Here is a 27,912-nt window from a genome sequence, read left to right on the forward strand (position 1 = left end):
TCTCATATTCAAATTATCTGTTAATATAAAACTTTACTTGATGTTAGTATTTGGTCTCCAATAAAATTTCTATTTGTGGACTTAATGCATTTTGAAAAGTTTTCCTCATATAGATGGTGAATAACATCACAGTGACTCCCAGAACAATCAATTTAATGGCTCGGTGTACTTTAGAGATTTTCTCAGTAAATATTTAAAATTTTCCTTCAGACATTTCTTGCTAATGGAACACCTAGACTACCTCATCGTACTGAAATGGATTATGATGCAGGTGCCAATAGGAAATATGGACGGTTTGTACATTTTCATGTGTATATGTGTGTGTGTGTGTGTGTGTGTGTGTGTGTGTGTGTGTGAGAGAGAGAGAGAGAGAGAGAGAGAGAGAGAGAGAGAGAGAGAGAGAGAGAGGGGGGGGGGGGGGGGGGGAGAGGGGGAGAGAGAGAGAGAGAGAGAGAGAGTGAGAGAGAAGGGTGAGGGGGGAGGGGGGGAGGTAGGAAAAGAGAGAAGTGTGTTTATGTAACGCTAGGTAGTTGGAGTAGTCTTGAGCAGAATATTACCACTAGAAAGAAAGGAGTTATAGTCAATTCACAACATTTTCCTGATTTGCATAAACTAATGAAGCTTACCTTCACGTAGCCTCAGATATATCTACAGCACCATATCATCAAAACACAATTGATTTTCTACTACTTTTCTAATAAGTAGCAGCATCACATGCTGTAGTGTACTGTGCCTAACACTGATGATAACACAAAAATTTTGTCATAAACATAATAATTTCATCTAGCTATTATATGTAACTATCATCTTTTTGTACCCACCACTATGTATATACCGTAAATGCACACAAGCACTAATCTAGAGATGCTACAGAAATTTCAAAGAAAGCAGCATGGATGACAGCCAACAGTTTTCCCTCACAGTGTTCTTCCTTTCAAAGTGCAGAAGCAGCTAAGCGTATCTCAGATGCGCATTTTTTCTTTCAAGTACTGTATTTTCTTGGTCTACTAAATGATAAAGATGAAGCTACAGAAAAAGTACACATGACATAGCCATCCGAGTTCATGCAATGTGCAGCTGGTTACTTCTGGCAAATATTGAATAATTGTATTTAGCACACTTGTATTACCATGACAAGAAACATTTACTATCAGAGAGCAGAATCAAAAAGAAACATCACCAAAGATGAATCTCTAAACATTCAAAAATTAATTGACATAGATAATTTTCTTAAATTTTACTTCAAACATAACAATTAGAAGAACACTATCAAAATGTTGAACATTTCTACAAAATAAACGTAGTAGTATTAAAAACGCTAATGAAGACAAGCAGAAATAAAATCATCATTCCGACATCAATAAAATCTGTATTTTCTTAATAAAACTCATGATGAAACTGTACTACATAATTGTCCTGTCTATCACCTTCCACTAGGTAGGGAAGTAAAAATTCTTTTTTGTTCTTCTTTCTTTTCGATTCCGAAAAACCACCGATAAAAGTCTCAACTGCACATAACGACAAATTTTTTTGAGCATCACACTGACAAATAATGAACATTCCTCTGCTGATTTGTATTTTGACATGATCTAGTAATTTCAGTTTCAATACTGGGAACCAATCTCTAGTTTGTGTTAGTACACTGTTCCTCGTAATCACTGAAGCTTTTTTCCAGGTGCTGTCTAACAACTTCTTCTCTCCCAAAAGAAAAGAAGGAGGAGGTAGGATATCAGGGAAAGGGACACATTAAGATAACTGTAACAACTAACAACAGTGCAACTGACTTGTTCCACAACTTGCAGTAGTCACCAAATTGACAAGAAAATGATTCTTTTTGAAAAAAACTGTAGATATAAAGTGCATATCTGAATATTTATTTTGGATGACTTTTTAGTTTCATGTATCAAACACTTTCAAAAAGTATTAATCCTTGTAAACCCTTAAAAATAAGTTTGGAATGGATTAGAAAATAAATTTTACTTTTGTACTATGTAAAATAAGGATATGTCATGTACTTTCTGAATGCGAGTACAATACCAGTTTCATATTCAGACACTGCAGGTAAGTCTGTTGCACACAAAATATTGTTTAAATAAGAAACTCTAAATTGGTTCTGTGAAGAAAGTAGCATAAAATGAGGTAGGTGCTGAGTCAGGATAAATGGAATGTATTAATTTTTGAGTAATACAGTTTTAAACAACACTGAATGAAAAATTTACCAAGTAAGTTGCTGCAAGATTTTGGTTGCAGAGTAATGCCTTCACGAACAATGATATGTCATTTTGCTGGTTTTAAATGTTTTAGTAGCTCTAATATTGTTCATATTGTAATAAAGAAGAATTGTACCTACTTCAACTAAGCAATATTATTACTGGTATCTAACAATTAAAGAAAGGACCCTGATCATTTCCTACCACGTTTATAATAAATGAGGTAAAATCTTTATTCATTACTATATGCTTCCTTTCATCTAATTTTAGTAGTCACATCAAACAATAACTACAGTGATGGTAGTTAAAAATAAAAAAAAAAGAAGGTTCAAGAACTAACCCAGCATTTTCCTGAAGTGGTACATGAAAACCGTCATGTAGAATGTTAGGCTAGCAATTTGAATTTCAGTTTTCTGAAAGCATGAAAACAAACACACCATAATTAACTAAAGGGATTTGAATCTTCATCAACAGCCTCTACTGAATTTTGATATATTCATTTTAAAGTAATATATCACAAAATTTTATTTCATATTGTACACAGAAATCACAAAACACTGTAGAAATATACTGAAGAAAAGAGAAACTGTATTGAAAATGGGATGTAGATGTAACTCACACACTGAATCACTGCATAGATTGTGTAAAATCTGCATTTTTTCTGCATTAAAGCAAAAATTTTGCTTTTCGCATTGCAATCCTTAATATCTTTGTAAATATTATTCTTGAAGAGCCTTGCATTTGAACATGCACTGTGTATAAAAATAGATGTTTCAAACAATATATCTAAGAGTTAAAAAATATTAGCCATAGGCAACTTTTTACATTCAAGCACTGTTTAAAATTCTGTATTACTCTTTGACACAGGGTTCTGCTTATGATTCATAACCCGAACCTGTCTCCATCTTGTGAGCCCTCCCCGTCGCTTGAGGCACTCGAACCCTGTTTGACCAGGTGCCGCACATCATCAGGTAAAACTTCCTCGCTTCTATGGACGGTAAATGAAGTTTTGCCTTTTCGCCCGAAACCTAACCTACGTTTCCGACCTGCATAAGTATTTTTGGAGGTAAGAAATACATATGAGCAAAGTAATGATGAAAAACAACAGTTATCATTCTAAGAGAGAAAGATACATTGATTCCATACAAATATTGAAAGCAGTTGTCCTCAGTTAGGATTCTATTTTGAACTGATTGTTGAAACACTTTTTTAAATGTTTTTCTTCTTAAATATCATTACGTGTACATACCATTAGTATTTCAAATTTTGAGCTTGTCTCCCATAATGAACATTTGTTATGACTAATAGAGATATGGGATATATCTGTAGACAGGTAAATCACTGTAGTAACATTACAATACTGAATAGCTTATTGAAGAAGAACCAACTTTTCATTTCATTCAAGATGTAGTTTGCACCTTTTTGATAAATGGACAATTAAGGAAATGTGCTGAGTTAAGTTAATTATACAGCAACCATTTTTTTTAAAGAAACAGAAGTTGCAGTAGGAAAGCACTATCTTTCAATATACAAAGCAGTGAACATTTTGAATGACATATTTCATGTCTATAATGTTTATGATGGTAAGGTTAAAGAAGTCTTGATGGAGCAGATCATTACAGGAATATTAATATCGAGTAGGATTAATTATGATAATATTCTTTCATATTTGTTAAAAATTAGGAAAGGTTTTAAAAATTGCTAAAGGCCTGTACAACATTCAGTGTTAAACAGAATCCCAAGTGTTTGTCCTATCATGAAGAAGTTGAAAACATAGATGATCACAATCAATTAAATGTGACAGCAAAATGTGCAGGCACTCGATGTATATGTGCCTAATACATTTTTATGAACTAATGAACTCAATTAGATTTCTAAGTATTGCAGTACTACCAAATATCTCTAAGGATAGTGATTCAATATAAGCTTTTTAAATCTTTCTCTACTCAGATTTTTACATGATCAGGCATCACCATTACCAGGTCACCTCTCTTAAAATATGCTGAGGACAACAGCTTTTCAAGACTCATATCTGACTTATTAGCAAAATGACAAAAATTACATGTACATACTAACATTAAAAACAACTGAATGAAAATCATACTGTTTATGCAAATATTAGATGAGAATATTTTTCTAATCTACATCTTTGTGATATTCTATCAAATAAAAAGTTTGAGGCCAAGAGTAAGTTTCAGAAGCATACATGTGAAAGTGTGAATATAAAGAAAACTTTTTGCAATGTGTGGTTTGAGAGGTAAGTCAGACCTTTCTTCAAGGGAAGATCATCAGCTGACCTCGGTCCATGGGAAGCCACCACGTCACGTGGATCGGCTATTTTTTGAAAGGGAGAAAGTTGCACATTACATTCTTAATGTACTGAATAGAGTAATGTGAAAGTATCTGGAAATACACTTAATCATGGCCTTTTGAATTGATTTTCAGTTGAATAATCACTTAAAAGAGGCTCTATCTTGCAACATACACAAAGAGCTCATTTTACCAACCTTGCAAGATAAGCAGTAATGCCGATGTCATGCCAGACATAGTGTGTACCCTGACTCAAATGAGTATCTTGTAAGTTTTGAGAATGTACCTTCAAATAATCTGTTTTGTAATGTGAGTTAAATCAGAGTACACAATGGAGAAATTTTGAAATTGTCTGTCTCTCTGTATGTAAGAATATTTTGGAACAATGAAATAGGAGGGAATTATGAAACAGGAGACAGTAAACTCATCACATACCCTTATACATTTATAAAATAATTTTCCTTTCAAGAAGCTTAAGTCAATCAACAGTAGAAAAATGTCCATGACTAAAAATTAGGGAATTTAAAATATATGCAAAACAACAACAGCTAGCTAAATAACAATACAGATGGAAATAAATTGTTTTGAAAGAGCTGGCAGATATAACTTTGGTGTAGTACTTTCCTCAGCTTCACACCGCTTTGGGTCTGTGGCTGTTGTAATGTAGAGAACCTAATTAAAAAGTTTCACCACACCCACATTCAAACAAATCAAACATTTTAGTTACAATTTGTATGAGTTCAGTACAATGTCCTCCTGCTGTGATGAGCTGAATCACTTGAAAGCTGGCCTGACAATATTTTGGGTTTCAGGTCATTTCACCTAAAACTGATTGGACATTTTTTGAAAGGCACATAGGAGCTTAGTATGATGGCTACTTTCATAGCACCAGGATTCTTCATCAAAATTATCTATAATTGTTCCTCAATTACTTGAACATACCATGAGCAGACGGAATGCAAGTTTCTTTCTAGCCAGTTCTGAGACACATTCTATGAAATTGTCACTTTTATGTGTCATAATCATATTACCAACAACAAACAAATTACATAAATGAGAACTAATGCACAAGGCTTTAGCAAATCTCAAAAATTGCAGTTTGCAAATTTTCCTTCATACTAGGGACTACACATCTGATAGTTTTCACTCAAGTATGGAGAGCACCTCAAACATTAATAATTAAAATGCATATTAAAAGTGGTGTGAAATAAATCTAGTAGTGTGGATTCAACCATAGGAGACACCACCCAGTCACTCATAGAAATACAGCAGAAATAAATGTGAAAAGTACTCTTGTTTCCTAAACAGGAAAGAAATTTGTACATTATGGTTGAAACAAAGAGCAACATAAATGTCATACATTATAATAGCACTTGTCTATATTTTTATGTCTGCAGTAACAGTAAGTGAAATATATATATATGTATAATGTGTTATAAATAAATTTTAACACTACAAAATATATGAGTATGCAGGTTTCAGCTCTGTTTGCTGTTTCTGTGTAGATTTTATCTGAAAGGTGCAAGAGTAATTTTCTTTATTATAAAAGTGCTGTTCCACCTTAAATGTGTAACTTTTGTTCCCTAAACAATTTCCTTCTATGGCTGACACAAATTTAAAGACATGAAAAACTTCTGTTGGTATAGTTAAGCATGATAAAATTTTAACATCTTAAAGAATGCTATAAAACTTCAGTTACTAAATGGTATATAACAATTATACCAGTAGAAAAAAAGGTAAACTTTGAACTTCCATTTTCCATAAACAGAACACCTTATTCCAAGATAAAGTAAAAATGGTGAAAACAGTACTATGAAAAGCAGTATAAAACCACATAAGTAAAGTTAATTAAATAACTAAGGAGTTCTGTTTCAGAGGAACAGCAGTTAGGACTGAAGTGAAACAATATTATTTGAACAAGGGAAATTCAAATTCATCAGAAGTTAATGGAATGGTATGTTACAGTAGGAAGCCACAGGAGAACTAATTTGGAAGGCATGAAAGATGTAGGCTTAAAGCAGTCAAGAAAGACAGAAAAGTGAGCAGAAGAAAGAAATAATTTTTTTAAAGTAGAGAACATAAAAAGAAAAAGATTACATGGGAAAGAAATGTGTCAATGGCTAATTGAAATGTATGCATAAAATGTGTGCCCTAGGACACCAAAGGTCGGAACTGGGGATTTCATGTGTGGATTCATGTGATTTTGATAAACTTTCACTCAAGGTGTCAATGATGCTGAGATTGCCTATATTCAGAACATTTCAAAAGTAATCGCTCAAAGTAATGCCGAAAACACTGCGCATCCAATGGAACATAATGAACTTATCTATCTCTTTCAACATGCTATCAATGGGAGATTAAACTGTAATCTTCCTTCCTTCCTTCCTTCAAACTTCTCCTATTTTTATTCATTTGTCTTATTCATTACTGGTCATTGTAACTTTCCAAAATGGGCAACTCTGTCATAATGAAGTTAGAAATACATATATAATAATGATAATATTTAAATTGTTTCTGAATTTTATTATGTCAAAGACATTCTAGCTAGAATTAAATGATCGTCTAAGGTACACGTCTGACTTGCAACAAGTATTTTGTTCAGATATTTGTATTTGTGTCCATATGTGGATCTGTACATTTCTCTTCAGACCTTGTATAGTTTTATCAACCATTGCATTATAGCATTACATTTATTTTTCATATTTCATATGCTCTGTATCAGAATTGCCTTGGCATCCAGATCACTATAAGCCAATATCAACAGTAACTTTCTACATTATAAGCCATGAAATAAATACTATGGTTAAAATTCATAGCAACACAACTGTTTGTGGATGCTGTACAAAATAAAAAGGAAGATCCTATCATAACAATTCCTATACTATGCAATTAAAAAATAATCACTTTTATTTAATGCAATAACTTGTAATATATTTGTATAATAATAAAATGCCTTCCATTAATTTGAAGCAGCACACAAAGCCCTAGATAGTAACAGACTTTCTAAAACATTACCAACAATAGCAACAATGATGATGATGATAACAATGATGATGGAGGCAGTAAAGGTAACCCACTCACAGTGCAAAAGTGATTTTGAACAGGTGAACTCAGTGTTTCCGACCTTGTTTATGCGCCCCTCAGAGGACAGTGAAGTCAACACTTTGGTTATATGGTGAGTGATTACTTTTACTCTTTCTGTTATATGTGCTCCATAAGGGGCTCCTCATACTTATGTATTTATTATATGAGTAAATAATGTCTAAGTATTGTGTAGCTTTTGATATAGTAATAACAAATGTGTATTTCCCTTGAGATTTAAAACTTCATGAGTTTTAAAACAAAAACAAAAAAAAAGGATTATTTCTTAGTATGGTATAGCCTGATTTGGTCAACAAATAGTGAAACATAGACTTGTTATTCACTGCCTGTAATTTTGAGTAGGTACACGCAATGAACCATGACATTTTCGTATTTCATTTATGAGAAGGTCTCTTGGGGTAGAGTTATCTTTAAGTCATTTGAAAAAAAAAAAATGATGGAAATAAAACCTGGCATAGTTCAAGAAACCATCTCTGCATTCGCTAAAGGTCCTCTACAAACATCACAGACAAATAAATTAGAATGGCTAGTGCTGAAGATGGACACAGAATGTTATCACAAAAAAATCTTGTAAAGTGAAAACATGATGGAAATAAAACCTGGCATAGTTCAAGAAACCATCTCTGCATTCGCTAAAGGTCCTCTACAAACATCACAGACAAATAAATTAGAATGGCTAGTGCTGAAGATGGACACAGAATGTTATCACAAAAAAATCTTGTAAAGTGAAAGATACAAATCAATGTACTCCATACAGTAATGGTTCATGATTCCAACAAGTCAGGATATTTCTTACAGTGGCAAGTGAGACATGCAATTTCTGGATGCTTCGCATTGATTACCTAACATTTACTGTCTGATGTACAGAGGAATAGAGGTATTCAAATTAAAAATCAACAGTTTATTCATTTCCAATATGATAAAAATAGTGTCAAATTAATATTACTGTAGTGTTAAACAATGGAAACTCCAGGGTGGATAACAACAATCAGAAAGAACAGATTGCTACTCAACGCACAGAGGAGGTATTGAGTTGCAGAAAGGCACAATGGAAAATAATGCTAGATATACTAGTCAATCAGATAAATCCTTCATCAAATAGGGAAAAACAAACACATTCATACAAGGACAGCTGACACATACATGGTCACTGTCATCTCCAGTGTTTTTCCTACTTCTGATGAAGGACCTAGTCCAATAACTGAATATATCTAGCATTCTTTTTTATTGTGCCTGTCTGTGACTCAATGCCTGATGTATGTGTTCAGTAGCAATCTATTCTTTCTGATTGTTATTATTTAGTATTAGCTTCTTTAAATTAACATAGTTGTTTATTTCACGTTTTTCATGCTTTTTGTCTCGTACTACATATTTCTTAATTTATTAAGTAGTCTACATTTAAGAATGATTAATCAAGTAAAATAATTTAAATTAACTATATGCAATGAATAATTTTTCTGGTTTTTATGATTCATGTCCAGTGTGGTCAATAGCTAAGAGACTCTGTTAGCTGAGTATTGGTCTTATTATGGGTGCCAACAATATTAACATTAATTTGATTGATAGATTTTGTAGAGTTTATTACTGATTTATATGATGTAGCAGGGATTTGTTGAAATGGCTGACACTAGACTTTGACAATACTGGCCACTGGTGTTACATAATCTAAAACATAGACAGAGTGCTAAAAATTAGACAATTATGGAAATGATACTGCAACTTCTCCCTTTGAGTTTAAATTTTATGTCTTTATGTTAATATGTTGACAAGACACTCCATCTTTCATTAATATAATAGGCAACTGTCTGATTATTAATACAGGAGATCAACATATTTAATAATATTTTATATTGGTATATATAAATATTTTGTCATGGCTACATAAAAAGCCAGTATGATTATTTTTGGTGAAATATTTTCACTCAGATTTTGTCCAACAATACAATAATTCCCTGATATTCCAGAAAATGCTTCTTCACTGAAAATTAGAAACAGTTATACCTTTCAGCATCTAACACTTGTCAATGTGAATGGATCTCGAGAAAATTTCGTTTTCATAACAGAGACTAAAAAATCTGATGTCAGTTTATTCAAACAACACTGTTAATGCAAAATCCATTATTATTAGCAGACAGTTCTGACAGTCACATTGAAGGAAAGTACAATTGTGTCATAATCTTATCAAAAAGCTGTAAGAAAACTTGACTAGCATAGATGACCATTACACTTTCACATTCATCAAAATCATTTTAATGGATTAAAAGAAGGGTACTTCTTCCTCATTTTACAAATAAAAAAATCATTAGAAAATATGTTAGCCACACACAATCCCTCATTGCTGCAAGTGCATTCCTACATAATAATTTAGAAGATGAAAGACTAAGCAATTACAGCCAACAGTATATGAGCTTTGCAACATTGTGGAAATGTTCTCAGTTTTTTCCTCCACTGTAATTCTACCTCTTTGAATCTTTCACAAAGCAAGATCTGATCATCACAACACTTTTGCTTTTCATTAAGAGAATATTTCTGCGCAGTCCTTTTAGTAGTCCCTAAACCAAACTCCGCACATTTTTTTATATTAGAATGAGAGCTGACAATGAGGTGATTAGAGGTGAAGCACAAACACTGGGGAAGGAAGGGGGAATGGAATTAACAATGTCATTTTCAAAGCAACCACTGCACCAATAGTCTTAAGTATTTACAAAAACCTAAATCTTATTGGCCAGAAGTGGATTTTTCCACCATTCCCCAAATTTTTATATTACAGTTACTGAAAGAAGAAATAGCAGTTGACATAGACCATAATCAAACACATAAATTTAATTTGTAAATATTTTGCATAAGTTGCCTAAATGTTCAAACTGGAGTGCTTTGACTGTGATTCAGAACATTAATCAGATTATTCAGCTTATTTGCAAATGCAGATTCTGAGAGACTGGAACTGCTTTGGATGTAGCTTAAGAACTGCAGAACTGCATCTAATCTTGAGGTTTCAAACTACTCTTTAGATATATTGTTGATATACACTGCATAATGCATCAGTGGGGGCAACATCAGAAGCAACAACATGCTCCTTTGATGTATTGCTCTTCCATTTTGCAGAGAAAGTCTTTTTTTTTTTTGTACAACATACAATGAAGCCAACATTTTCAGTGTGCTTATACTGGTGTTAGCAGCATCATCTACTGCTACTCAGAACATTGGCTGCTGAAGTTAAGCATTGTATTTAATACTACGTGCCTTCATCTCTTTCACAAATAACATTTGAAAAAAAAAAATACTATTTAATTTTTTTAATTAGTCAAAACAGTGGTAGAAACAAATCACTAGCTGTAAAATGATTCATATAAGTTAATACAAAATCACAAAACTGACATTAGTTATTGGAAAACATAAAGCAATTACAACCAATGATGAATATGTTGTTACTAGAGTACTGCTCTATGAAAATGACACCTGCAATCTGGCAACATTTCACTTCACTTGGATTATCAGCACTCAGCAGAAAACTGGATATCTGATATTAATACAGCAGTTGCTGCTTTTAGGATAACAGAATACATCTGAGACAGCAAGGTTGATTGCAATACATCTGTGCATCATTTATTAGATTAGGTTAGTAATGGAGGGACACTGTTAAACTATTGGCCCACCAAACTATAGACAGAGTTGTTCTACAGATAAAATGTTGATTTCCTGCTATTTGAACAGTGTGGCAGCAATTTCCAAAGTGTAGTTCAGAATATATTGATTTAGTTGAGGGTTGACAAGTACTGTAATGGAATCAAATGAGAAGAGATTTACCATTATGCATCCAAAGGGATAGTGCTACAGCTCAATGACATTATTGCATACTGATAACATAAAACTTCTGTAGATTGTTTGTACAAGAGTTGGCCAACCATTTCTGCAGTGCTCTCTTTTTATCCCTGATTCTTCACAGTAGTGAAAAATGACAGAATGCATATATGATTTGGTGAGATGCCAAAAACCCCTTATCATCTACCAAATATTTATGAAAGATGAAGTCAGTGTTCATCAATAGAGTGAAATATTTATAAGTGAACCCACAGATCTTCATGTCTTACCATGTGCAACTGTGAAGTGTAGGCCTGCAAAAGGTGATATTCTCAGTTATTACGCACATCTTGATGCAAGTGAAACAGACAGTGATTTCAACTTATACGACAAAAACTTTTCACTTACAAGATAACTCTGTACCATACAGATCTCATTATGTGTATAATTTTCTATGAAAGCAACTTTTCAGTGCATGGAGTAACCAGACTGATCTCCTGACATGAATCACATTTGAATATATTTAGTATGCTCTAAAGAAGCACATTGTTGTTTGTTATCATTCTTACAGGAGAAAGCCTTGGCAAAAAGAATACTTTTCATTTGGTTTTTCACAGTTCATTAAAGCTGTTTTACGAGCTTCTACTAAGTTTGATCACATCAGTATTCAACACATAATTTTTTTACTTGTCTTTATATTGGAATTTTCCTTTAATTATCAAAATAAGTTAAATAACAGTTCCTTTATTGTATATATTTAGCACGTGATCTCTTTGCTTTTAGCAAAATAGCAAGCCTTTCAATTTAGACAGAAACTTTTATTCATGGAGCAAATCATGTCTGATTTTTAAAAAATTGAAACTAGTGTGGAATTTCCTTAAGTTGTTCTCTTAATTTAGACAGAAACTTTTATTCATGGAGCAAATCATGTTTGATTAAAAAAAAATTGAAACTATCTGGAATTTCTATACATAGTTCTCTATTTTGAGTAATTCCTTTCAAAGCAAGCACCCCAAAGAATTTAGTGGATTTTAGGGGCATTACAATACTCAGCAATTTTGGCACTGGGTGATTAACATGAGATAGAAGACATAACATGTAACATATTAAAATTACAGCTTATTTTACAGTTCTTCAGGTGAAATGCTTACATCTGTAACTATTTGATGCACAAATAATGAGATGGTGCACAGAAAGGACGCAGGAGTGTCCTCATATTTCTCATCAGTGCTCTATATTTACAGAGGAATCTGTGGGGAAAAATGCATGGCATAACAGAAACACATATCATAAAATTATTGGACAGATAAAAAATTTACTCACCAAGTTGCGGCAAGAGAACACACATATAAAAGGTATTATGTACGCAAGCTTTCAAAGCCAGTGGCTCCTTCTTGTGGTAGAAAGGTTGAAGGACAAGTAAGAGAGGTGAAGGAAAAGGACTGGTGAGCTTTAGAAAAATGGGTAGGGTTTGGAGAGCATCCAGAACCCATGATCACTGGAGACTTACTGGACAGGATGAGAAGGAACGATTGATTGTTGGTGACTGCACCGGGCAATTTTTGAAAACTTGAGAGCTTAAAAGTGGAAGACCGGGTAATATGCAAGACACAAACTACCACCAAAACATCATGTATGAGTTAGTAAGAGCTACCAGCAACAACTCATAATCACAAGAACAAGTCACAACAGTACAGTGCTCTCAACCCCCATCTACAGCACTCTACCCTCCTTAATTATCTGTATATCCAAGGGTCTCACTTTCAGCACTAAACCTGCATTTAATCGTTCTAATCTGGCAAATGACCTATTTTCATTCACAAGTAATGCCAAATGGAAGTATCACTTTGCAACCCAGTACCAAAATCTTTCCAACAGCAAATCTAACAATGAACCCTGCCTCAAACAGTTCTGACTATGATCCCAACTTTATCTATCACCACTACCTCAAAATCATCCCTTACAAGCCTTCAAAGAATTTCTCATATCCAGCATTGCTTCACAAAACTTCTTCAGGTTCCTATAACATGACCCTAACCTGTCCTCTGCAGAACTCCAGGCTCTCTGTTGCCTAAAAACTGATGATTCCATTATTATTCTCAAAGCAGACAAGTGGTACTTGAGGGACAGGGGTATGTAATGGAAGGTCTATGGCATCTGTCTGACACATCTACATACAGAATCTTTCATCAAGATCCCATCCCTGTGATTCAAACTGACCTGGAGACACCCCTTAAAACCTCAGGACCCTCGCAAGGACACAATCCATAGAATTTCTTACCCCATCCAAACAATACACCTTCACCTTTTACCTTCTGCCTAAGATCCACAGTCCCCTTCATCCTGGCTGTCCTTCCTGGATGCTGGTTTCAAAGCACTCACCAAATGTATATCTGCCTTAGCTTATCAACACCTGCAACCCATAGTACAAAGACTTTCCTCTTATATTGCCGGGCGGAGTGGTCAAGCGGTTAGAGGCACAATGTCACAAATTGTGCAGACCCTCCCGCTGAAGGTTCGAGTTAAGTAGTGTGTAAGTCTAGTGACCATGACCTCAGCAGTTTGGTCCCTTAGGAATTAACAAACATTAGAACATTTTTCCCTCCTATGTTAAAGACACCAACCATTTCATAGATTATCTGAAATTCATGCCAATCCCACTCTCACCACACACCTTACTTGTCACCATTGATGCCACCTCCCTCTATACCAAATTCCCCCGCAGACATGGTCTGTGTAATGCTAAAAATTTCCTCTTTCTGTGCCTCCTTCCTGGGATTCATAACCCTTCAGCCCCTGGTTTGACATCTTTACCAAATAGACTCATGGTGAGGCTGACCTGTTAAAATTCCTGGAATTCCTAACTGCACTGTTCCAATTAAATTCACATGTTCCTATTCTGAATCCCGTATCACTTTCCTAGATCATGATCTCATCATCACAGAAGGCCAGCTAAGCACTTACGTCCACATTGAACCTACTAACAAACAACAGTACTTACATTCTGATAGTTGCCATCCTTTCTGTGTCAAACATTTCATACAACTTTGGTATTCAAATAAAACATATTTGTTCAGAAGCAGACTCTTTACCACAATACACCACCATTCTCACTTCAGCCTTCACTGGACATAATTACCCTACAACCTTAGTTCAAAAACAGATTTCCTGAGACACCACATCCAATCCTGGTGCTGCTGATCCCTAAAAAAACAACTGAGGAGTGCACCACCTGTCATCCAGTATCATCATGGCCTCAAATGTATTAATCTGCTACTTTGACATGCCCATGACTTCCTAAAATCATGCCCTGAAAAAAGATCTATCCTGTCACAGATTTTCCCACCACACCTAGAATAGCCTTTCATCACCCCGTCAGTCTGTGCAATACACTTTTCAGACTCTATGCTTCTTCTGCACCCATGTTCCTACGTTTTTCTACATCTTTCACTTTCTGACCTGTCTATTTTTCACTGTCCCACTCCCAGCTCTATCACATACAATGCACTTAGCTTTTCAATCTTATTAACTCATGTGCGATGTTTTAGCAGTAATCACCGTCTTGCATGTTACTGTATCTTCCCCCTTAAAACTCTCAGGTTTCCTATTCTTGCCTGGTGCATTCCCCAACAATCAGTCTTTCCTTCTTGTCCCGTGTGGTAAGTCTCTCCTGACCCGTGGTTCTGGGTGACTTTTCCAAACTCTACCCCTCTCCCTAAACCTAACCAGTCCTTTCCCTTCACTGCTCTTCCTTCCCCTTCAATCCCTCTGCCAGAAGAAGGAGCCAATGGCTCTGAAAGCTTGCATATGTAATACCTTTTATATGTGTGTTCTCCGGATGTTGCTTGGTGAGCAGATTCTTTATCTATCCAATAACATTATATTTTCAAAAATTGATTATTTTTATTGACATATCATGAACTTCTGACTAAAGGGTAAAAGCTATTTTAGACTGAATGTATGAACTTCCCAAACAATCCTAAATAAGAAGAATAATATCACTGATACAGAAAATCTGTGGAAGATGATAAAGCAGTCTGACTGTTTCTTAAGGTTTTGTGTCAGTATATGTGTTAACTTATGGTTCCATTTGGTATAGTACCCATATAATACCACCATCACTGCAGTAAATGTCAATATAATGATCGTCACAATTGCCTGCTTTCTTCAAGCACAGGGGCCTATTGTATGAAGTAATGCAATCAGGAAGCAGTCAGATACTTTGGAAAATTGCAACAATCCTGTATCATCCAGTGACCTGACACTGAAGAAAAAACCATTAAGTCTGCAAAGTAACTATTTTAATATCTCTTTCAACTACATAATGCTCTGATACTGAAAAGACACAGGAAGCACACAGTTAGGCACAAAATGCAGTCATCTATTCTGGAAGTTCATTACTGCATAAAACACATGATAAAAAATGTTACTGCATCTTCCACATTTCTGCAAGCCAACACCAAGTGAATTCTTCCACTTTTTGGGAGAAATGCATCAATGTGATGGATATCAATCTGACAGCGTTTCCTAAGTATAATGTAGAATTTATAATAAAAAGAATTGTGATTAAGACACAAGACCTTAAAAAAAGTGCATGGATGTTGGATGAAGTGTGGCAATAATTTAAGCAATAAGTAATGAAGGCCAGTTCCTATGTGGTGTAGAAGAAATAAACAATTTACTTTACATGAGGCAGCATGAATCATGTTATGCTTCTTGCAGTTTCTGTGTAAGTGAAAAAAAAAAGATAGCATGTTACATACTGCAATATTCTGCAGCCATTAATGTAAGGTAAATAGTTATCTCCAAAGAAAAAATGAAGGTTAATACAGTATGAAGTGGAATATAAAAGTCTATTTACACAACACTGAAGTAGGACTGACTGAACAGACTTCAAGAGCTGGGATACAGGAAAAAACAGAGGAAGAGATGATGAAGAGATGGAAACACTGGACTAAATGCTGTATCCAGAAAGAGATACCATACTGTGAGAAACTGAGAATTAATTTGGGTTCTTCTGAGCCAGGTAGACCAGCATCCAAAGTCGCCTTTTCTCCCCTTTATTTATTGCAGAAACAAACTTAAACATTCTATGGTTGACAGCCTTTTCTTTTACTTTCTGCCTTGTCTATAGTTCTTCAAATATGCTAACTGACAAATGTATGACTCTCTACTTCTCATGTAGTGTTCAGTAATGTCTTCCATAATTTTTGAGAAAGCTGACTGCTGAACTCAGTAAGTATAAAAGTCCTATATTTTATTACAACAGTATCTCTTTGTGCTTTCTTTTACTTTATAATATAATTTGGATGATATTATTTTACATCTACACATTTTTTCTTCACCTGACTGTAAAATGTTTGAAAGAAAAGTGTCAGACATTTATCACATTTGTCATGGATTGGTTCAAATGACCTGATCCAACTACTAGTCTTCTTTTGTCCAATCTTGTCCAAATTTCACTCATTATTTTTGGCATGCTAATGAATTTAAAGAGCTGCAGAAACATACATAACGATAAATGCAGTCATGGTTTTCGGGTGCTGGAAGTTGTACTGTTATATTCACACAATGTCTGGATTTCAACCAATTTGTGAACTACTGCTAAACTATTACAGGTGAGTTTGATGTCCAAGCCAATAGGCCCTTTGATGCTCATTCAAATAATGGGAAGTCCAGTAAGGAATAACATCAATTTTATGAAAAGTATAGATTGCTATTCACCATATAGAGGACACATTGAGTCACAGAGAGGCACAATGAAAAGAGTGCTAGACATTCTGTAGTAGAAAACACACACATTCACACAAGCACAACTTACACACATGTGATCACTGTTTCTAGCCGTTATGCCCTGAATGACAGTCTGGCCATGGCAGCCAGAACTGTGGCCAGAAGCAGTAGTCATGTGTGTGAGAGTTGTGCTCGTGTTAATGTGCATGTATTTTCTACTTCAGAAGGAGGTCATTTGGCCAAAAGCTAAAATATAAACAGTCTTCTTGTTGTGCCTATCTGCCACTCAACATCTCCTCTATATGGTGAGTACAAATCTATCCCTTTCATAATATAGTTATTTGATGCTCTTTTGTTTTTCAGAGCTGACACCGAAACCCTCATTCTCTCAGAATTTACCAGCTCTAGTGGACTTGATGGCTGGCAAGGTCTTAATAAATCGAGTACCAGACTAAAAGCAGTGAAACTGAAACCTTCATCCTGCTTTGTTAGCTTTTCTGGCATCTTTATTTCTCCTTAATTATGCTGTTCCAGAAATGTGGTATTTGCACCACAATACTGATCTTATCATAATTCATTTCATGATTGTATTTCAACCAGTAATGGGTGACAGCTGATCTGCTTAGGTGTTTTAGTCACATGTTTCAGTTATGTTCCCTGGATTTCTCCTTCACTGTTGTAATAGCCTGCCCCACATAAGACATGTCACATTCACATGGAATGTGGTGCAGACCTGGCCTTCTGAGATCTACATAATCTTCAACAGCACAAAAAAGAATTTTTATCTTTGTTGACTTCATCCAGTGTATTTATTCATGTTCATTGGTCTCCAATTACAACTTTTACCTCCCACACTTCCCTCCATTCCTGAACGTCTACTTTCAACTGATTTCTTATTTTAGGTAAGTTATAGTATATATTATTGCAGTATATAATTACTTTATCTCCTATCTGATTCAGTATTTCTTAGTTGGGTTCTGATCTAGTCACATAATCTTAAGCAATCTTCTAGAGTAATTTTTGGTGTTCTAGCAGAATGACAGTGATCATATTTAAAAGTATACAGGTAACACAAACTGTGGATTTGATGGCTGGAAAGATTTAATAAACTGATTGTCAGACCCCAGGTAGTGTTTGAATTGAAACCTCAAATCCATTTAGTAACTTCTCTGACACCTTTATTTCTCCTTAATTACAGAAACGCCTTCCTAAAACTTAAAATATTATTGGAAGTTAACAAATGAATATTTCTCAGAAATACTTTTCTTGATATTCCCACTTTACATTTTTTATCTTCTCTACTTTGACCACTGTCAGTTATTTTGATGCACAAATTGCAAAACTCATATGCTACTTTGAGTATCTCATTTCCTAATCTAATTTTCTCAGCAGCATCTGATATAATTCACCTACATTCCAGTAACCTGGTTTTACTTTTAATTACAACCCTGTCTCACCCCCTACCAAATCATTGCCTCCTTTTCATGTCCTTTGGTTCTTAGAATTGCAGTATGATTGCTTAAGATCATTTAAAGTGTGTGCCTCAATGAAACTTGTACTCGTACTTGGGCTATGCCCTTACATAAAAAAAATGAAAGTAAGTGATCCTCTGGATAATCCGGAGATTTACTGTTATTCACTTTAATGTAATTGGATTGACATAAAATCAGTTCACCAAATGGCAGCAGAACATTCACATAAAAGGAGGTTATAATTATGCAAGCTCTCGGAGCCAGTGGATCCTTCTTCTGGTGGAAGGGTTGAACGGGCAGGAAGAGGGGAGAAGGAAGAGAACCGGAGAGGTCTAGGAAAAGGGGTGGATTTCAGAAAAGTCAGTCAACAACCACGGCTCAGGCAAGACTTGCTGGATAGGATGAGAAGGAAAGCTTGTATAATTATAACCTTCTTTTATGTGCATATTCTGCACCGCTTGGTGAGTAGATTTTTTTGTCCATCCATTTACATTATAATGTCAAAACTTGATTGTTTTCATTGTTAAGTTATTCACTTTAGCTATTCATAATTCAGCAGATAGTGTCAGCATCAAGTTGCATGCGCAGGTTAAAAAATACAAATGTGGAACAGTTTAACTCTGAACAATTTAACTCTGTTAAGTGGTGAGTGCAATGGTAATGTAGAAAGGTGTTTACTATAGTCAGTGTGTGATCAATCAGTTGAGACAGTCCTGTGCGTAGACACAGGTAATGGGAATCATTTGAAAATATTAACAAATGTACACTTGTTCCTCTTCCTCTATCAAGAGATATAGCATTAACAAATATTTGAACATATACAGCAACATTATATCTGTGTTAGTACTACAGATGACAGAAAAGTGTTAGACAGACGTCATTTTAGAAATGATGAAGATAATTTTTAAAATTTCACATCTAATATCAATGACAGCATGTAATTTTCCAAATTCCCATGTCCAGGGATTGTGTCTACTGATTTTTCCTTATAAATAAATTGTTTCAGTTTTAATGATTCATTTGTCAAACTCATACCCTGTTTCATAATAGCGACAAGATTCTCACCACTACTCATCTCTTTCAACAGTCACAAAGCTGTAATAGCTGTTCAGGAGTTGCACGTTGTATAGAAACCACAGTTACGGCTTCGGTAGAATATTCCTCAGTGTTTATTATTATTAATTTTAACTGGTTTCCCATCCTTATTTCTGTTGTCTCAGTAGGGGAAGTCCACCCTTTGTCAACTATAATTTTCTTTTTTGAGTCTCCCAGGATATTCTTTTCCTTGATAATGGATGTGTACTCTACACAGAATTGTTTCTAATATGTTCAAATTATTTGAGGTAAATAAGCACACATAAAATTTACCAGTAAAATATTATTTCCAATTATCTATGAATCTCTTCCACAGCTGATGTTGTTTAGTGTTTAAAAATCTGAAATGATTCTTTGGACTGACATTGAAGAAGCTGTCAAACATGGATACAAAAGGCTTTTCATCAAATATTGCAGAGACCAACAGTAAAAAACCTTTCTTAATTAATGAGGCTTATTCTCGAGACTTTTAGTATGCTGAATCCTAATATAATAACAAAAAACCAGTTCCTCACCATTTTTTTACAATAAACACTACATATAAAAAAAGGAATTTTTAATTACTTAAATTATGTATATCAAACAATGACTACTCCAGAAGGAAAAGATAGATCGCTACTTATTACAAAGGTGACATGTTGAGTAACAGACAGGCACAATTAAAAGACACATACACATTATCTTTTGGCCATAGCTTTCATTATAAAGAGAAACACATACCATTCATTCACACAAACAATGCACACATGACCGCCATCTCCAGCAGCTTGGACCATAATGCAACTGTCACACGGAATGAAAGCAGTGGTCTGGAGAGGGTGGGAACTGGGAAGGGATAGCAGTGTAGGGTGAGGGGAGAGAGGAGCGCTGTCTAATGGAGTGTGAGGGACTAGACTGCCAACAGGCTTCATGTCGGGAGGCTGTGGGGCATGAAGGTATGAAAATTTGAGCAAAAATGGAGAGGAGTGGAAAAATATGAGAAGGTGCATTGGCAGAGGGTGACACACAAAAAGAGTGGAATACAGGAATGGGGGGGGGGGGGGGGGGGGAGAGGTGATAGGGCAGAGGAGGTGGAAACTGTGGGTGAAGGATGTGGGAACAGTATGTTACTGGAGGTCGAGGGTGGGGCAGTTTCAGGAACCAAGAATGTGTTGTAAGGACAACTCCCATCTGCACACAGTTCTGAAATAGCTGGAGGGTGAGTGGAGAATCCAGATTGTTGAGGAAGTGACGCAGCCATCAAAATCAAGCATGTTATATTCAGCTGCATTTTGTGCCAAAGGTTGATCTACTTTGCTCTCAGACACAGTTTGCAGTGGCCATCCATTCGCTGCATTGGATAGTTGGTTGGTAGTCATACAAATATAAAAAGCCGTGCAATGATTGCAGAACAGCTGGCATATGACATGACTGCTTTCACAGGTGGCCTGGCCTCTAATGGCGTAGGACAAGCCTGTGACAGGACTGGAACGGGAAGTGCTGGATGATTGTATTGGGCAGGTCTTGCACCTGGGAGTTCAGTGGGAGAACTGGGTGTGTGAGGAAAAATGACATGTGAGATCCGTTTGTGGACTAGGTCTCAGAGATAGTGCCTGTCTGTGAAGGCCTTGGTGAGAAACTCAGCATACTGGGCAAGGGGGTTCCTATCAACTCAGACACCCTGCCCCCAGGTGGCCTGTCTATATGGCAGAGATTTGTTGGTGTGAAGGGGATGACAGGTGTCAAAATGCAGGTTCTGTTGGTGGTTGGTGGGTATAGAGAGGAGGAGATCAACATCCAGGAAGGTAAAACACTGGGTTGAGAAAAATAGGATGTCTTGGCCCTGAGCCCTGTTCATAAGGATATAATCAATGAGCCTGACCAAGAATAGGATTTTGGCTTTTTGGGAGGCTAGGGAAGTCACCTTGTAATGTCCCAAAATAGAAAAGTAGTGTGAGTGGTATATGTATGTGGCATTACGTAAGTAAGTCGCCTCAACTAATTACCAAAGTGTCAATTTCGATATATAAAAAAAGGGGTTGTTAATTTTATTTGTATTTGCTTCTGAAAATGTTGTCAAAGTTATGTTGTAGAAAGAGCATATGCAGCAGAGCTTGCCACGGCCAGAGATGTCACACAACAATGACGATAGCAGCAGTGTGACATGCGGCAAAGACATCGACTGATGTGCAGATGGCCACTATTGAAGAGGAACGAAAGCATCTAATAATGAAAGTTGTGAAAAAGAGACAATTAACGTGACATGTTTGTTTGTTTAAAAATTCTGGTTCTTGGTTTTGTCCCTTGTTTCAAGAGGAGTTACCGCTGAGATCTCGTGTAAAGAGTTACGACATTGGGGAGTTAGTCACCATTGAGGTCACGGGGTAACGTTAGTCAGTTCATGACACTCGGGAAGTGTAAGCCTATTTGGAGTTAGCGCTCAAGTGATTTAATGTCAGTTATTAGTTGAACCCATGATGGCATTATGGCCTATATGGGAAGTTATATGTAATTATTATACGAGGTGTATTGTTCGCAATCAGTAGTGGGATGTGTGATGATATTTGGAGTTTGCTTTAAAAGAGTAACTCATTGTGAGACACGCTAAGAGATTGGTTTTTCTCGCGTGTTCATGTGATTAGTGATAGTGTAAAGTATGGTTGAGCTAACCTTGGAGTTACTCGCAATCAGGTGTTCCGTATCTCGTGCTAAGGGTATCGCCATCATGCGAAGACCTTGTGAGTGATTGATTTAATAAGAGTAAGCACAAAGGTAAATGTGCTGTTGCCATTTCTGTAATAAGGATTTGGTGTGAGTGTGCGACTATTGGTTGTAGTTGTGGGGAAGTCATAAGGTAATAGAATCCCCGGCTGAAAGAACTCTCAAATTGAAGAGCGGCCTATGATTGCCGTGTAATTGTTGTAAGAACAGACGTCCTAGTTTGATTAATGTAAACGGGAGAACCAATCTGTGTCAGATACTTTGTGACTCACGCGAATTGGTGTAATAGTAATTTTCCATCCGACAAAACTGACAGAACCAAGACCTATTAACTGAGTAGAACATGATAACCGTCTTTTTGAAATTGTGAGTGCTGAGTGTTTCAAATTTGGTACAGAGGGTCCGCGTATGTCAAGGTCTGAAGAGGGATGGATTTGCTTTGATTTGAGTGAATATTAATGATACTTTAAAGTGGTGGTGATGCTTAGGTGCCTCATGTTATAATTTCTTCCCATATAACATAATTGAAAATATGATAACAGAATCTTTGAATCTCAAAGAGTAAAAAGGTTAAAGATTACGCAGAGAATCAAAATGGTAAAGTACAAGCGGGACAAAGAACATTAAAGTGAAAGATAAGTCACACTGAGAGTTTGTTACAATAATTTCATAAAGTTCGGCTTACAGTATATGAAAGTGGTTTTTGTCAGACTGTTTAAGTGATAAAAAGTGGAAAAGTTAAGTTATGGGGAATTAATAAACTATCAAGGCTGTAGCATAAACCATTATCATTGATAGAGTGCAAATAGCATTATCCATTGTGTGTTCGTAAAAAGATATAAGCAAGGATAGAGCTGCAGTGCAGTGACTGTATAGGATTAATAATCTCTAACTAGCAATGCTAAATCAAAATGTAAAATTATATCGCTGGCATGCTCTTATGAAAATTAAATAACTGAAACTGGTAGCTAAGAAATTTCAGTCTAGACTGTTTGCTTCAGTGGGGTTCTATTAAAAGGAACCCTTAAACTCCACGTTGGATAGTTTTCAAACTGGGAAAAAGATAGGATAAATCCAAGGTATCAGCGTTGAAGTGTTGGGTTATGTAAGCGAGGTTTCCAATCACATTGCTGTGAAGTGTGGCACATCGCAGTGAGTTGGGTTTAATTGACTTAACTAGCGCATCCTAATCAGACTTGTAGTTTCTGCTTGATTCCATCACCTAGTAGATTACTTTTGGTGTTAACTTGTTGGTCGAACCTGTGAAATCTTGTGATAGTCAGATGCGTTAACTAAAATTTTCAATTGGAAGCTAACACTAACTGATAAAACCAGAATCTGTTTGTACTAGTGGTGGTCCAGTTGCATCTTCGGCAGTAGCTATTGTGCATTTGGTTAAACTTCCCATCCTCACAACTACTTGCAGATAGCTGATACAGTACATGGCGCTGCGGAACTCTATGGTGTTGCCACACGTTTTAATACACTTGTCATCTCTGTGTACCAGTGCCATCCCACTCAGGTTTGACACACTGATAAATAGCAGCCGCTTTAGCAGGTGTTGTTGGCTAGTGCAATAAATAGAATTTAGCAGACACACCACCACCGAGGAGCAGTACAACCTCTAGATGACCCACAAACAGGTCAGCACAGGAGGGTCCATGCTAGTACCTATGGCTGTGCCGCAGATTTGATTTGTATACCTTCCCTTCAAAGGAGAAGTAATCATGAGTTAGGATAAAGTTAGTAGGGTGTATGAGGAGTGAACGTTGCTCCTCATCCACCCCTCATAGCACCCAAAGCCTGCCTAGCTGACCTTTCCAACTTGCCACATCCCCCAAAACTCCTTTTCAACTCTCCACTAAACCCAGAGCTGAAATATTCCCATAACAGTATCGTTAACCTTTCCACCAAAATCTTCAACCCACGGAAGTTTCAGTCCTATCCAAAGGCCTCATCTTTAGTCCTACACCCAAATTTAGCCATGGTGGAGTTGTAAAAGACCTACTCTCCTTCTCCCAATCCCTGAAATGGAAACACTTCTTTGCCACCAATCCTTCTAACCAATGCCAACCTAATCCCAAAAATAGATACTACATCTACCATTCATACCACCATCCATCCATAATCCATCATCCTTCCCACCTAACCATCCACTGGTCGCCTTACAGAAATTCCTTACCTCCAACTTAGCTTCACCATCCTTCCTAAGGTCCCTTCATCAGAACAATGACCTTTCAGCAAAAGAAAGTACAGCCACACACAACCTCAAAACAAACCCTGATCAAATAATCCTACCTGCAGACAGAAATTCAACAATCGTTGTTGTGAATCGTAATGACTATCAGGCACAAGGCCTCTGCCAATTATCTCACTCCAGCACATATCAAATCTGCCATAGTTATTCCTTATAAAAGATCCAATACAACCTCAAAGCCTTAGGCCCTTCCCAGAACATCTCCCCTGAATCCATTTCCCTCCTCACCCCTGTGACACCCTGCACATCCACCTTCTACATGCTCCCTAAAATCCACAAACTCAACAATCCTGGTTACCCAATTGTGATGATTATTGCGCCTCCACTCAAAGAGTTTCTGCCCTCATCGACCAATGCCTCCAACCAATTACCCTTACTCATCACTGATGATGTCACATCCATATACACAAACTTCCCTCATGCCCACAATCTTACTGCTATTGAACACTACCTATCCTGATGTCCTTCTGTCTCCAAACCCACCACCTCATTCTTCATACACCTTAGTAATTTTATCCTAACTCACAACTACTTCTCCTTTGAAGGGGAGATGTACAAACAAACCTATAGCACTGCCATGGGCACCCATATTGCATCCTCATATGCCGACCTGTTTATGGGCCATCTACAGGATACTTTCCTAGCCTTCCGAAACGACAAACCCTGCCTGGTTTAGGTTCATTGATGATATCTTCATGGTCTGGATCTCCATTTCTTCATAACCTTAACCCTTCTCTTAAATCTGCTTCACCTGGTCTTCCTCAACACTGCATGCCACCTTCCTGGATGTTGACCTCCTCCTCCCTGATGGCTCCATCTGCACCTTTGTCCACATTACACACACCAACCACTAACAGTAATTACATTTTGACAGCTGTCATCCCTTTCACACCAAAACATCCCTCCCATATGGCCTGGCCACCTGGAGATAGGGTGTCTGCATTGACACAAATTCCCTTGTCCAGTATGCTGAGTGTCTCGCCAAGGCCTTGTCGGACAGGCACTATCTCTGAGACTTCAGATCTCACATGTCATTTCCCCTCATACCCCCAATTCTCCAATGACCCTCAAGAAACAACCACAAAGAAGTTGCCCCTTCATCACCCACTACCACCCTGGACTGGAACAACTGAACCATCTCCTTGATAAGGCTTTGATCACCTGTCATAATATCCTGAAATGAGGGACATTCTAATGCCCTGAAATGAGGGACATCCTATCTGAGATTCTTCCCACCTCACCTAAAGTGGTGTTTCATTACCCAACCTCCACAACATCCTATATTCCATCCCTATGCCACTCCCAAGACCAACGCCTTGCCACAAGGATCATGTCCCTGTGTAACTCTCAGGTGCAACAGCTGCCCAATCATCCATCCAGCACTTCCTATTCCAGTCCTGTCATAAGATTGTTCAACCCCGTCAGCGTCTGGGTCAACTGTGAAAGTAGCCAGCTGTTCTGAAATTATTGCACAGATTTCAATATTTGGTATGACTACCAACCATCTGTCCACCAGAATGAATGGCCACCACCAAACTGTGGCCAAGAGGAAACTAGACCATCCTGTGGCACAACATGCAGCTGAACATAACGAACTTGATTTCAATGGCTGCTTCACTACAAGCCATTTGGATTCTAAACTCCACCACCAGCTACTTCAGAACTGGGCATATGGTAATCACCCTTACAACTCATTCTCCATTCCTGAAATTACCCTGCCCTCAGCCCATGGTAAAATACTGTCCCCACACCCTCTACCCAACAGTTTCCACCTCCTCCGTCCCATCACCTCCTCCCTATTCTTGTCTTGCACCCTCTTTGTGTGCAGCCACCTACCAGTGTGCACTTGTCCATCTTTCCCTGCACCTCTCCTTTTTCATTCTGTTTTTGCCCGGCACCCTGCCCCACAATCTTCCGACACAGTGCATGTTGGCTGTCAATTCCTGCACACTCGCCTCACCCTGTACTGCTATCCCTTCCCCTTCCCAACCTCCTACAGACTGCTGCTTCCACACCATGTGGCATTATGTCACATGGAATGGAAGTAGTAGTGTGCAGGAGGTGGAGAAGGGGAAGGGATAGCAGTGTAGGGTGTTTTGTGGGGCAGGGTGCTGGGGAAAAACAGAATGAAAAAGGAGAGGTGTAGGGAAAAATGGTGGTGATGAGTGTGTGAGGCGTGCTTGCGTGTGTGAATGAGCGGTGTGTGTTTCTCTTTCTTTCTCTGGTGAAGGCTGTGGCAAAAAAGAGGTGTGTAAGTATCTTTTAATTATGCCTCTTTTCAACTTAATGTGTCTTCTTTATGGTAAGTAGCAATCTATCTTCTCCTTACATTGTTAAATTATGTGTATTTCATCTACTCTTTCAATTAATAATATGAATTTGATGTTTCTGGGGCAATGAACACACTGCTCAGTATTTATCTTAAGCACAATGTAGAGTGTTTTAGCCCTTCTTCCTTATTTACAGCTGCTGAATTTGTAACACTGAAACCTCACTTTCCTTCCTTTTAGTTTGGACATGGTTGTTAAAACTGATCTGACAGTTTCCCCAATTTTTTCCTGCCCTTGTCGCACATGTATGATTAAGAAACATTGGAAGAGACTTACAGATTTTGTAAAGGAAGTATATTTATCATACTTTGGAAATAAACTTGGTGATTTTCAGGTGCTGTAGACAGTATGCTATGTATGCCCTGAAGTTCCAAGGAAATGGTCAAAAAGTATTTAGATTTGGTGATTCAAAGATTTGGAGGAAGTCAAGAAGCAATTTTAGTGATTGTTATATTTGTACCATTGATTCTAATGGATGCAATTAAAGAAATACAAAAAGTAATAAGGTACCTTAGGAGCCCATCTGCCATTTGTTTAGTGGACAATAGTCCAGATCATTCTGTATGAAAGCCATCAAGTTTTTCATTACATTGTCCTAGATATTTATGGTGACACCTAATCTGTCACAAATGAGGAAGTTCATGACTAGTTTCATTGTACTTTGGGCAATTTAGGATTAAAACTGTCAATACAAGTAGAGCTAAATGATATAGTTAGGGATTTGAGCATAACAAAGGAAAAAGCAGAACTGCTCAGTTCCAGATGCGAAGCAAAGAATCTGTTGACATTAAGCACAAATATTTATGTATATAGGAGAACAGAGGAGACATTTTTCTCAATGCTGTAAAGAAGAAAGTGGTTTACTGTATTCATGTGATAGTGCCAATGTAAAAAATTAGTAT

General features: G+C 36.8%; 1 protein-coding gene across 1 annotated transcript in view; it reads right to left on the reverse strand.

Moving 5' to 3' along the window:
- LOC126457260 (regulating synaptic membrane exocytosis protein 2) overlaps positions 1-27,912 on the reverse strand; it is a 1,246,504-nt gene that overhangs the window by 344,787 nt on the left and 873,805 nt on the right. Inside the window, exon 20 of the mRNA XM_050093425.1 lies at positions 3,106-3,256. Within this exon, the coding sequence (XP_049949382.1) occupies positions 3,106-3,256 (151 nt within the window). The remainder of the gene's footprint in view (positions 1-3,105; positions 3,257-27,912) is intronic.

This window comes from Schistocerca serialis, chromosome 2 (genome assembly GCF_023864345.2).
Source record: "Schistocerca serialis cubense isolate TAMUIC-IGC-003099 chromosome 2, iqSchSeri2.2, whole genome shotgun sequence".
NCBI lineage: Eukaryota > Metazoa > Arthropoda > Insecta > Orthoptera > Acrididae > Schistocerca > Schistocerca serialis.